Here is a 13,840-nt window from a genome sequence, read left to right on the forward strand (position 1 = left end):
AAGTAATTCTTGCATAGTAGGCCTGGTATTTACAAATTTCCACTTTTGTTTATTTGGGAATATCTTGATTTCACTCTCATTTTTGAATGACAACTTTGCTGGTGAAGAATTTTGGGTAGACAATTTTTTCTTCAATAGTTTATATATGTCACTCCATTGCCTCCCGTCCTCTAGAGTTTCTGAGAAATCTGCACTAATTCTAATTGAGGACGCTTTGTATGTTACACTGTGCTTTTCTCTTGCTGCTTTCAGAATTCTCTCCTTGTCTTTGGTGTTCAAGAATTTTATTAAAATATGTCTTGATGAAGACCTCTTTTTATTCCTTCTGCTTGGAGCTCACCTAGCTTCCTGAATTTGACTTGACCTCCAGGCTTGACTCGTTATTCAGGTTTGGGAAATTCTGTCATTTCATCTTGGAAAATTCTATCCTTTTCTTACTTTCCTCTTGTTCTGGAATTCCAAAAATCCTAATGTTGGATTTCTTGAGTCCCACAATTCCATTTGGCTTTGTTCACTTTTTTGTTCTTTTCTCATTTCTCTTGAGACTTGATAAGTTCAGTTACCCTGTCTTCTAGCTTGCTTATTATGTCTTCTGTCTGCTCAGATCTGTTCAACCCTTACCTTGCATTTTCCAGTTCACTTATTTTATTCCTGAATTCCAGTATTTTTCCATTTTTTAAAACGTTTTCTATCTCCTTATTGAGTTTATTTTGTATCTGATCTCCATTTCTTTGCTTTCTGTGTGTTCTTTGCTTTCTTTGAACATAATTAACATGTTGTCTGGAGGTCCTCTATTTTCCCATTAACCTGGTCTCCATTGGACTAATTTCTGCTTCTTCATGCTTTTAACTAGGCCATTTTCTGTTATGTTTTGTATGCCTTATAATTTCTTGTTGGACCTTAGGCATTTACATTTTTTATTACATTTATTCTGTTCTTTCTGGGACTCAGAATTTTCTCTCCCCTGGTCTTGTGATTATATTTTTCCTTTACCCTTATTTCCTCCCTCCTCTCCCAAAGTCCACTACAGGGCACGCTTGCTGTTACAGTTTTAAGCATTAACTCAGCAGTTCTGGGGACTTTTGCCCCCCTTCCAACTTCTGTGGGAGCATCCTTTGTATTTTGCAGGCTGCGATTGCCTCTCTGACTTGGATGGGGGCAGGGCAGGAGTGAAAGCACTGGAAAGATTTTACTGCTTTGTAAGATTGGTGGCTATCTTCTCCCTATAATTCCGTTTCACTGGCTGTCTCCAGAGAAATATTTGGTCTTTGAAATATTAGACTGTTATTTAAATTCAAGATCCTTCACTTTTTTCCTGTCTTTAAAGAGTCTGTCTCATTTGTGCTTCTCCAAGCAGCTAAGCTGCCTCCCACCATGTTTATGGTTCCTGCCTCAGATGGGTAGGTTCTCCCTAAGTGTTGGAAAGATTTTCTCTGCCTTGTAGGGTTGGGGGGGGGGTGGTATTTTCTCCCTGTTGATCTGTCTTCCTGGATGCTTCTAGAAGGATATTAAGACTTTGAGGTCTCCATGAAATTTAAGTTCCCCTGTTGTTCTTCTAGCCCAAGGGAGACAGCTCCTCACTGTGCTTCTCAGAGCAGCTTCTCAGTGCATCTCCGCCCATCACTAGCTGTGTCTGCCGCCCCTGGCTTAGGTGGGGGTGGGGCAGGGGGAATTCTCATAAGCCATGAAGACAAAGATTTTCCTACCTTGCAATCTAGCTCCTTCTTCTGCCTTCATCCAAGTACCCTAATTATTGGAAAGGTCACTAGGGCTTCAGCTCTGTTGGTTCCACTGCACTCTTTGTGCTTTTCTGCTTCTCTTTTATTCTCGAAGTCGTGAAAGAATGGAGATGCAGAACTACCCACATTACCATCTTGGGGCTTTAATTTTTGAAACCTGAGGAAGTTAGAGAAATGTCTTTGCTTTCACAGCAAGTTGAAATAAAGAACTATAAAGGAATATCTATATATAGATGATAACTTAAAACTTCTAGGAAGATGGCATGCTCATGTCAGATCTGACCAATAAGATGTTGGTAACAATATTTTACCACAGATTATTCAGGAGTTATAGCATATAACCATAAAGATACATTATTCTTAAGATATGAGCCATCACTAAATATCTTATTAGGTGTTGATTGGGAGCCCTGGTGGCACAACAGTTAAGTACTTGGCTGCTAACTGACGGAGTACTGGTTCGAACTCACCCAGCAGCTCTGTGGGAGGAAGACCTGACAATCTGTTTCCGTAAAGATTACACCTAAGAAAATTCTATGGGGCAGTTCTTCTGTGTCACATGGGGTCATTGAGTTGTAATCAACTCAACAGCACACAAGGTGTTAATCAGTATTAAACATCAGACAAGTCAGGTATGCTTGAGAGGCTGAACACAAGAAAGCAATCTTTATCAGGAAGAGGACGTAAGGTGGCAGGATTTAGACTGGAACAACGTGACAATTACATGAAATGCAGGCAATAAAATAATTTTATAGGTTATTAGTATATGTGGATGGTGGATTTGGATATTCTAAGTAGTTATGTTAGCTAAGTATGACATAAAGATGACATTTTATCATGAGACAGTGAGAAAATTAAAATAGAGAAAAATGGATATTGATTTGGACTAAACTAAAGTAATACTGTGGGGAGGGAATAATTATCAATTCAGACAATGTTTACTTAATACATTTACTGCTGTGCCATCAGGAAATTTCTTATTTTGATGTTATGAAAATTCAGCAAGTAAAAAACACATATCTTTGAAAAAAATAATTTTATTTATTTCTAATACGTAGGTTTTTAACATATACATATACTTCAAAAAAAAAATTACCCACCCACAAATTGCTGCATGCATCATTTCTGAAACACGTAACATTTATAAAAGTATACTTCTACATTAGTTGCAATGTTTTTCAGCTCTATATAACAGAAAACTTCAGCCTAATTTGCTGTAAAAATTTTCAGAAAATCTATGATCTAACATCACAAAAATTCCCTAAATACTATATGTAGCTCAAGGGTTGGGAAATTCAACACTTTAGTGTCATCATCATTCATCTAAGTTCTTGGCACTTTTCTGTCCTTCTAGCCTTAGGGAGTAATAAGATGCAATGAGGCACCATGTCCAGACATGGCGGTAACATATGTCTCTCTTGCTATCAGTAAGGTAACTTTCCCCCTAAGTACCTCAGAATACGTCTTAAATACTTTATTGGCCAGACTGATGTCATATGCCCACCATAAACCAATCATTGATAATAGGCTTGCCATGATTAGCTTAGACCACGGGTTGACAAATTTATTTTGTAAAGGGCTAGATCATAAATACCTTAGGCATGGTAGGCCATATGATGGTCTATGTCACAACTGCTCAATTATGCCACTGTACAGTGAAGGCAGCTCTACACAAGTCATAAATAAATGTTGTTTTGCATTATTGTTCTAATAAAACCTTATTTATGGATACTAAATTTCAAATAATTTTCACATCACAAAATATTTTTTTCAACCATTTAAAAATGTAAAACCATTCTTAGCTTGCAGACTACAAATATGGGCAATTAGCCATATCTGGCCCATGGGCTGTAGTTTGCCAACCCTTGACTTAAACTAATTAGGATTTGCTCCCAAATCATTTATGGGAGAAATGGACAATCACAAAAAATCAAGGCACTACTAGCAATAAAGTGGGGGTGTAACAGAAAAAAAAGTGCAATGTAACACAAGAAAGATGAATTATAATGATAATATCTAACATACAGCTCTTCCTGTATCCCACACACTATTCTAAGTGCTTTAACAATATTAACTCATTTAGGCCTCAAAACATCCAGAGATGTTGTTACTATCATTACTCTTTTATAGAAAAGGAAACTGAGGCACAGAGAGGTTAAGTAGTATGCCCCATTCAGGAATCTAAGCCTAGGCAGGTGTCCAAAGTCCACACTCTTACCCACTATACCATGTTGCTTATACTAGTTAGAAAAAGGCAGTGAAGAACATTTAGGACTCTCATACTAAATACAAAGGCAGACAGCTTTGCACCCTGCTAAATCATCAGCATTACATTTTACACAGCACTACTTTTACTCTGTAGAGTGCAATAAATATTGCTGTTTTCAGCAGCATATAAAGGTATCAACTCAGACTTTTGTTATAAATAAATCAGTCCCTCATGCAAAATTTGGTTGCTGATGAGGCAGTTGGAAGTTTTACAGAAACATTTTTATAGCTTCTTTTTGAAGGATTTAGTAACAATATCCAAATCCATTTATTTGGCAGGAAATAAGAGAGAAGGATGCATTATAATTTTAAAAGAATATATCACTTAAAGTGCATGTTTTGTATCAACAACAGGAGTCACTGCTGAGATTTAAAATGAAGCATCTTCATACACCTAATAGTTACTAATAATAATAGTAATAATAATAATAATAACACTGAACTAAGGTTACATATTTCCTATGCACAGTCATGGATGGGTTCACATGCATATCAAACATACAATGTAACACACACACGTAAGTCCTACATACTAAAGGACTCTTTACCTGTGCTAAATGCTGTTGCCTGATTATTCAATTTATTTGTGCTTAAAAAAAGCTTCATATGTCTAGACATTTGCAAGTTTCTTTAAAACAAAAAAAACTGGGAATCAGATCTGGAACATAACTTCTAGTATAACTGTTTCCCTCAGTACATATTATCTTTGAATTTTTGTTAAAAAGCTTTCACATATTTAAAATATCTATAAAGGTTTTATCCCAGTATCAATAATCTGACATTCAATGAAATATCGCTTCTTGATAAAGGCTTCTGTATTTGTCACAATTTTTGCATTTATCTCCCTTGAGTTCTCTAATATATGAATCTGACTTGTGCATAAAGATTTCTGAATACTCACGATACTGACAGGAATTTCTCATCCATGTGAGTTCTCAGATGTTTAGTAATGGCTGACCCGGCAGAAAATTTTATGACTAATTTTATTTATAGGATTTCCCTCCTGTGTGGTATCTATGTTGTATAATAAGGCTTGACTTCTGAAACAAGGGTCTTCCTCGTGTTTTACATTTGTAGGGTTTCTGCCATCCATGTTTTCGGATATTTAGTAAAGTATGGTAAACTTTCTCTTTTATAAATTCACAGAATTTTTCTCTGTGTGTCTCCTGAAAGACTGTGGCTGAAAATATTCCCACGTTGATAATATTCATAAGATTAACCTCTTGTGTGGAATTTTCTGATTATTCAGAAGAACAAATTCAGGCAGGATGAATTTTCTAATTCATACTATTTTTCCCCTGTGTGTGTCTTTTGATGTACTGTGAGTTTTGACCTCTGGATAAAGGTTTTCCCACACTCCTCACATTCATAGGGTTTCTCTCCTGTGTGTTTTCTCTGGTGTACAATAAAGTGTGACTTCTGAGAGAAGCATTTCATACATTCCTTACATTCATAGGGTTTCTCTCCTGTGTGAGTCCTCTGATGTAATCTGAGGACTGAATTCACAGAGAAAGATTTACCACATTCATGACATTCATAAGGCTTCTCCCCTGTGTGTTTTCTCTGATGTTTAGTGAGATCTGATTTATAATAAAAGTTTTTTCCACATTTATTACATTCAAAGGGTCTCTCTCCTGTGTGGGTTCGCTGATGTACTGTGAGGGCTGACTTCTGGTAGAAGGATTTTTTACACTCACTACATTCATATGGTTTCTCTCCTGTGTGAGTTCTCTGATGGGTTTTGAGATGTGTATTCCTAGAGAAGGATTTCCCACATTCCTTGCATTTATAGGGTTTCTCCCCTGTGTGTGTTCTCTGATGCACTGTGAGGTGTGACTTCTGGGAAAAGGTTTTCCTGCATTCTTTACATTCATAGGGCTTCTCCCCTGTGTGTGTTTTCTCATGTACCATGAGGTATGCCTTCACATAGAAGAACTTTCCACATTCCTTACATTCATAGGGTTTCTCCCCTGTGTGTGTTTTCTGATGTTCTACAAGGTGTGGCTTCTGGTAGAAGGTTTTCTCACACTGATTACATTCATAGGGTTTCTCCCCTACATGAGTTCTCATATGTCTACTGAGAGATGACAGGTGATAGAAGGTTTTCTCACATTCTTTGCATTCATAGGTTTTCTCTCTGGTGTGAGTTTTCTGATGTATTGCGACGTTTCCATTCCTAGAGGAAGATTTCCCACGTTCACTATGTTCATGTTGTTTGTCCTCTGAATGAGTACGCTGATGTAGTATGAGGGCAGATTTCTGGCAGGACTTTCCACATTCATTACAATCCCAGGTTTTCTCTCTGGTACAAGTTTTCCGATGTTTTGTGAGTTCTCCATTCCTAGAGAAAAATTTCCCAAGTTCATTATATTTATAAGGCTTTTTTTTTTTTTTTTTGCCTGTTGTGTGTATTCTCCAAATAACCCTGGGGACAAATTTCTAGAGATTCTTCCCATATTCATTAGATTCATAGGGTTTCTCCACTGTGTAAGCTCTTTAACATACATTGTGGTTTAACATTTGGTAGAATGAACCCTAAATTGCATATTTTCACTGATATCTCAATTGTCTGAAATTTGCTTTGCCTACTAAAGCCTCCTTTGTTGCAGAATTCAGAAGAGTTAAAAGTTTGCTTCAAAGTTTGAATCTCCTGATCTCAATAAGGTATCTATTATGAAAAAAGGCTTTCCCACTTGGATTACATTCTTTGAGATTCACTCCAGTGTGAGTTTTTTCATATTTATTATTAACTAGTGCTCTCCCAATCCCAGTACCTTCATCAAGACTCTTTCATGCAAAGCTTCTAATCATAAAAAGTAATTCTTGAACTTGCCTTGAATTTTCAGCTTGTCTTTCTTGGTACCTTGTTCCTAGGTCATCAATATCCCATAGGCCTTCTATAAAGGAATCCAAAATTTAATTTTGTATAAATCTTAACATGTTATTATGGTCTTAGGGTTGATTCTTAGGCTTCAGGCCACTCTCCCAAAATGAAGGAACTCTCAAGTGAAAATTTCCTCTATCCCACTGGTTTAGAAAAAGCACAACAATGCTGTAGAAGACAGGGAAAGGAACATTAACCCAAGTACCTTTGAAATTCTACAAATATGATTTTCAAAACTTGGAGGAGAAAGTTATGATAAAAACAAAGAATGAAGAGCACAGAACAAAAGATATTCAAAGTGCTGCTGAACAAGAACGAGAGAATGCTGTGAGACCATTAAGGGCAATGAATAGTAGGGTGATAAGAAAAAACAGTAGACAAATGTGTTTAGGAGAAGTATCAAGGAAAAGATTAAACTGGTTAAATAAGCTAAAGTATAGGTCCTTATCCCCACAAACATAGATTTCTATGTTAGGATTCTTAATAATTCGCAGACTATAAATTTCCACAATATAGATGTCAACACAAAGGTGACTTTCTCAGAATATTAATTTCCTTATGTTTAGGGAAATAGTCCTATAGCTTAGGCTTTTACTCCCCATCTAGTTGGCTTAATTTTCACTGGGACAGGATGACCCAGGAACACATTTTTTTTAAAGCAGTGGACTGAATTCACAGTTGTACTACCAGATATTTTCAATCCTGAATTTATCCTGATGATTAAATACTGTATCTCCAAAGCACTGCTAACCCTGACTCAGCACTAGTCTCTAATTCTTTTATGTCTTGGCTCCCACATCTCTGCTTCCAAGTTACCATGTGATCTTTAAAGATTAGATTATTCAACATACTTCTAGAATCTTTACTGACCCTCATATTTATTCATCTTTAAGTGCTTGAAAGGAAGGGAAAGATTAAGAGCAAAGGCCTGGGTTGAAATTTTAAGGCATTTGTGGGGAACACATAAAAAAAGTTATTAAATAAGGACTTGTGTAAAGTTAACTCGGATACACACAAAAGAAAATCCCATGCATGGAAGACATTTACGAGAGTGGATGAAATGGAAATTGCACGTGTTTTGGGGCCGCAAGGATAAATAAGTTGCAGTAGACAAGAGAGGGCCAGACTGGTTCTTGACAGAAAACTGATTTAAATTTTTTACCATGACGGGTTAGTGGTAATATAAGTTTGCTGCAATAGACAACTACTATGAGAATTTAAATGAAGAATTAGTTTCTGACTTTAAGAAGGGAGTGGGAATCAATGAAGCTATCTTGTAAGATGGTAAAATATGAGACTATAATACAAGTATGACAAAGATGTTGGAGATGTCAGTCTTAGGAGTTCTCAGCATAAAAACTAATGCTTTCAGTCATAAGAATGAATGTGCTCTTGCAGGAGTTACTCTAAAGAGTATACAGCAGAAAGTAGGGCATCTGTCTCTTGTGAATAAAAATATTCTTCCAACGAATATTTAGTAAGCAACTAATATGTACCAGGAATTGTTCCTGGTCCTAGGAACACTTCAGGGCACAAGTCAGAAAATATATGAAAATCATTTCAGGAAGCAGGATGAGACTATCTTGGTGTTACAACACTCCAAATGAGGTGCAGTAGATTTTTGAAAGGATAACCAGCACTTCGTGTGAAGGGCAAACATCATCTGAAAGGAAGTATCAACTCTGAAATAGTACAATTTATGAGAGGCATGATTTATAATCTCATTTCAGAAATTAAAGACAGAACAGGAAGTTAAAAATAGTGCTGAAAATAAGTCTGAGGAATTTCATTGTTAATGTAACAGGGAAATGGCATTTGGAAAAATATTTAAAGGCCGGATTTATGATCACTTTAAGATTACAGTTGTATACTCCAATGGCAGGGTGTAAGTAACTGGGAATACTAGAGAAAAAGTCAAAATAAAAACCTAAGACAAGGTTAGGCAGGGATTGGATTTTGTATATAGGAAAGAGAAGTAAATATATATTTAAAATGTCAAGCAAAGGAAGGAATTTAGGCAGAAAAAATGAAAATGGAGATATGATTTAGGTTTCTTTCATATACAGATCAAGTGTCCTCAGTTATTTCCAGAAACATAGGGCATTTAAAAAGATTCCTGAAAAATTTTTCAAAGGGCCCCAACCACCTCACTAATAACATGGGATATAACTTCTTTTAACTCACCAGGGTAGCCTTGACGTGGTGATTCTACCTCTAATATCCATGGCTCTTTTCCTTGCTTCAACTTGAAGACCTTACTTGGCTTAGTCACATAACCTATTAATAGAAAAGATAAAATGGTACAAATTGCTTGGAATTTAGAGACTCTGAAGGAAAAGGAAGTATAGTTTCAGGAGCAAAACAATGAAGGTCCCACATAGGCTTAGCAAATTTAGATTTTTTCAGTGGGGTAGCAGGGACACAATTTTTTTTTCTGAATATGAATTAATAATTTTCTTTCTAAATATGAATCCAAAATGGATTCATCAACTTTGATCTATGAAATAAAAGCTACTATATTTCAATCCGATAAGGGCCTCACATGTTCCAGCAACTGGGAAAGAAAATATAAACTACTGGGAGTTATATATGGGGAAGTTTTTCTCACCCACTGAGACTAGATGACTATAGTTTTCCAGCATCACATCCCTGTACAGGGTCCTCTGAGCAGGGTTCAGTAGTCGCCACTCCTCTTGAGTGAATTCCACAAGAACATCCTTGAATGTCATGGATCCCTGTAACAGCACGTTTCAACTCAAGCAGAAGTAATCAGAATAAAATGCCACTAAAAACACACATGTGAACTAATTCTTAATGTGCTAACTGTAGAATTTACTCTGAAAAGATAGGATGCTATTCTGTATGCTGCTTTATAGATAGGAAAAATAATATTTGTTCAATATATATTTATTGAGCTCCCACTCTATGCCTGGAACTGTGCTGGAGATACAAACATGAATAAATGCAAATATTCCTGTTATCGAGGAGCTTCCATTCTGATAGGGAGGCAAATATATAAATGCTTAAATTTAATCTGGCATAGCAGATGCCACGACAGAAATATGTACGAGGTGTACCATGGTCACAAATGGGAGTAAAGTCATTTGCATTTTGTATTATCCAGGTAGATTTTATTAGGTGGTTTATCTGACTAATGTAAACTCTAGGAATAAAGGAAAACAGAATTGCCAAAGGCATGGATGCATGAAAAATGGCAAGTTTAGGAAACTGTAAATAATACAGTATGATACGAGACTAGATGTAAACCTATGTTAGAAGCTTCTAGAGTCAAGTCAGGCGAAAGAACATGGAGAAATTCTGAATCTGGACCAGTAAAATATATGTTGCACACACACCTAATTGTTATTACTGCTACTGCCATTGAGTCAGCTCCAACTTATAATGACCACATGTATAATAGAAAAAAATATTGCGTGGTCCTGCGCCATCTTCATCATTGTTGGTATGTTTGAGTACATTGTTGTGCTATTGTGCCCCTTCCAAAATAGGGAGATCATCTTCCAGCAGTATACTGGATGATGTTCTATTGTGAGCTATAGGGTTTTCATTGACTGATTTTCAGAAGTAGATTGCCAGGACTTTCTTCCTAGTCTATCAGGAAGCTCCAGTGAAACCTGTCCATCATGGGTGACCTTACTGGTATTTGAAATACCAGTGGCATAGCTTCCGGCATCACAGCAACATGCAAGCCACCACAATATGACAAACTTTCAGATGGGTGGTGATACACACTTAATAGATCTTTGCCTATTAATACATTACATACATTTACCTCTATAAATCAGTTATTAAGCATTAACAAGGTTTTCTTTTTTGATGTTTACATAAAATAAAAATAGGTAGTCTGCTATTTCCTTTCACACTATGTGGACTATCATATACATCTTTATATGCTCACTCTTTCACTTTGTAGAAGCAACTACAGATAGTGGAGAGCCAAGCAGACACAGATGTAAGCAATGAAGTTAGGAGCGAAGGGTTTACTATAGTTCTTAGTTTAAAAGTTCTCTCTTGTTTTAGCACAGTAAGTTATATTTTCTTGAAGAAATAGCACCATTTGGGCATGTGTCTTTAAAACCTGTGATACTATTTTTGTAGTATACCTTATTTCAGTTGCTTTTTTTCAAAGCTATTTTTAAAACATACGCCATCTCAAAAATTTCTACATGCACAATTCAGAGACTTTGATTAGAGTCTTCAAGTTGTAATCAACCATTCTCACTATTCTTTTCCAAATCATTCCACGATTATTAATATAAACTCAATGCCCCCCAAGCAAACCTCCCCTCACCCTCTCCCTCCCACTCCTGGTAACCACTAATAATCTTTGGTTTCTATATATTTGCTTATTTCAGCTGCTTGTTTTCTTATTTGCCTTCACTACCAAGCATGCAAGGAATTCCTTCCTTCCTCTAACGCGGTGCTTGCCCAAAGCTGCCACTTCTGTTCCTGTATATATTACAAATCCCTTTCTTTCTATTCCCAGTACCAGTGCTTTAATCTCACAGGTCTCAGACATCTTCTTCTTTCCCTAATCAGGGTGAGACCTTATGTTTCTGACAGTATACCTACCTGATCTTATGTTGCTTTATGGCTATAACACTGCCATCTCTTCTCTTTCATGCAATTCCCTCCTGACTTCCTGTTCTGGAGGAAGTTTAGAGCTACCTCTGCACTTTGAGAATTGATTTTTCATGCAATTCCCTCCTGACTTCCTGTTCTGGAGGAAGTTTAGAGCTACCTCTGCACTTTGAGAATTGATTTTCCAACAGACATGTAAGTTTTCTGTCTTCTAGCTATACATTAGAAGAACGTTATGGTGTATGGAGACATTAAAATTTTACCAACTAACATTCTATGGCAACCAGGAACTATTTATGACAATTCATAAAGGAAAATGGGAAAATAATGAAAAATATAAGTTGGGCACAAGAAAGCAATGGGCTGAATTTTGTTCATGCTGTGCTTGAGGTGACTGTGGAACATATAGTTGGAACTGTCCCTTTTGGCAGATATACATATAAATAAATTTCCAAAAGTAATATTTACATATATATGAAAAAGAGTTCTAGAAGAGTCCAAGAAAATAATCTGTGGGAGCAGTAACATTGGAGATGATATCAGGAGAAAAGGCCCAAACCATGGAGCTTGAGAGCACTCTGTAAATGTAAGAGTAACCCAGGAGGGGAGTGTTTAGGCAAGATTCACTAATAGGGGAAATCTCTAGTTCAAAACCCAAATGCAAAATATTAGAGTAACTCTATAAGAACAAAAGAGTAAAAACTATGATCAATAAACAAGAAATTTCAAGAAAATTTCAGAAGCTCTAGAATTCATAAAATTAGATAAGAGAACCAGCTTTTGGACATATATCCTAAAAGAGATCCCAGGAAGACGTATATGCTCAGAGTCGAAGGGCTGGGATTTGACAAGGGCAGTACCGTGACTGACTATCAGGGAAATTAATCAAAGGTCTGTCAGTCAAGCTTATATATTACTCTCCACTTTTTTACACAAAGCATCCAGCAGAAAGCAAAAGTTTATGAGAAGAGCTCACCACATAAAGAAGAGAAACTAACTCAGGGGCTATAAGGGCACACAGAGAGAAACACAAAATTGTGTTACACACATATACACACACATACGCACACACAGAACACAACACACATTTATTTTTGTAATATCTGGATATTTTTAAAAAAGCAACATGTTCTTGAAATAAATACAAGTACTATTTCTCTAGGGCACAACAATCCTACTTCAGCAATCAAGAGATTACCTAAGAGAATAAAAATAAAACTGACATATAACTTTTCATATACAGAAACATATGCTAAAAGACAAAGAATGCCCACAAAGTTCTAATGGAAAAAGGTTTTGAACCTAGAATTCCTTGCCCTGCCAAATTCCCATTGAAGGATAAGGAAAAATAAAGTAGCAGTTCAGTAAGGAACCGGCACAGAGCTGCCTTTGTTTCACCCCCCTTGAACTGAAGTGACTTCGCTGGGCAGCAATGGTTGGAAGTACTTGTTATTGTTGTGTGCCATCAAGTCCATTCTGACTCATCACGACCCCATGTGACAGAGAAGAACTGCCTCTTGGGCTTTTCTTCGCTGTAATCTTTACAGAAGCAGATCAACAGGTCTTTCTTCTGCAGAGCCACTGGGTAGATTTGAACCACCAACTTTTCAGTTAGCAGCTGAGTGATTAACCATTGTCTTAGGCTGGGTTCTCTAGAGAAGAAAAACCAGTAAAGTGTGTAAATATATATATAGAGAGAGATTATATCAAGGAAACAGCTCACGCAATTGTAGAGGCTAGAACGTCCCAAATCCGTGGATCAGGGTAGAGGCCTCTCCCAAGTCACACAGCTGCAGAAGCTGGCAAGCCCAAGATCACAGGCTGTGCAGATCGACAAATCCCAGGTGCGGCAGATAAGCTGACAGCTCAAGTCCCAAGAACGGGAGATGAGATGACAGGAAGCAGCCGCAGGATCCAGAGAGAGCAAAAAGCCAGAACGTCTGCTTATATACAGATGCGGGCCACACCCCCAAGGAGACTCCCTTTCATCTCATTGGCTACTCACAGTATATTCAATCATGGGAATGATTACATTAAAACACAGAGAATCATGGCCCAGCCAAGTTGACACACAATCTTAACCATCACAGTCAACCCCTTGTCAACTTGGCACATGTACACATCTCCTTAAACGATACATAAGCTCTGAATAAAGACAAAGTCATACCTGCACCTAACATGATACAACTAACGTGTACAATCGAAAATGCACTAGTCCCATTTACAACTTATATTTTATAAGTGAAGGAAACAAAAATATTTGATGCACACACACAAAGTACAAATACTCATAACAATTACAGTCCCCGTTTCTGCAGTTGTTCACGTGGCCATAACTGGTATTTAG

The 13,840-nt window shown here is 36.9% G+C and overlaps 1 protein-coding gene across 4 annotated transcripts in view; it reads right to left on the reverse strand.

The window, feature by feature from the left end:
- Positions 1 to 2,249: 2,249 nt before the first annotated feature.
- Positions 2,250 to 13,840, reverse strand: part of ZNF25 (zinc finger protein 25) — a 52,883-nt gene continuing 41,292 nt past the window's right edge. For all 4 annotated transcript variants that reach the window (XM_023724877.1, XM_023724875.1, XM_004389882.3 and 1 more), the window contains 4 exons: positions 9,500 to 9,626; positions 9,076 to 9,168; positions 6,841 to 6,904; positions 2,250 to 6,348 (listed from right to left, as the gene is read on the reverse strand). In XM_023724877.1, the coding sequence (XP_023580645.1) occupies positions 5,295 to 6,348; positions 6,841 to 6,904; positions 9,076 to 9,168; positions 9,500 to 9,626 (1,338 nt within the window). In that variant the 3' untranslated portion in view covers positions 2,250 to 5,294. The remainder of the gene's footprint in view (positions 6,349 to 6,840; positions 6,905 to 9,075; positions 9,169 to 9,499; positions 9,627 to 13,840) is intronic.

This window comes from Trichechus manatus, unplaced genomic scaffold, assembly GCF_000243295.1.
Source record: "Trichechus manatus latirostris isolate Lorelei unplaced genomic scaffold, TriManLat1.0 scaffold00265, whole genome shotgun sequence".
NCBI classification, from domain to species: domain Eukaryota; kingdom Metazoa; phylum Chordata; class Mammalia; order Sirenia; family Trichechidae; genus Trichechus; species Trichechus manatus.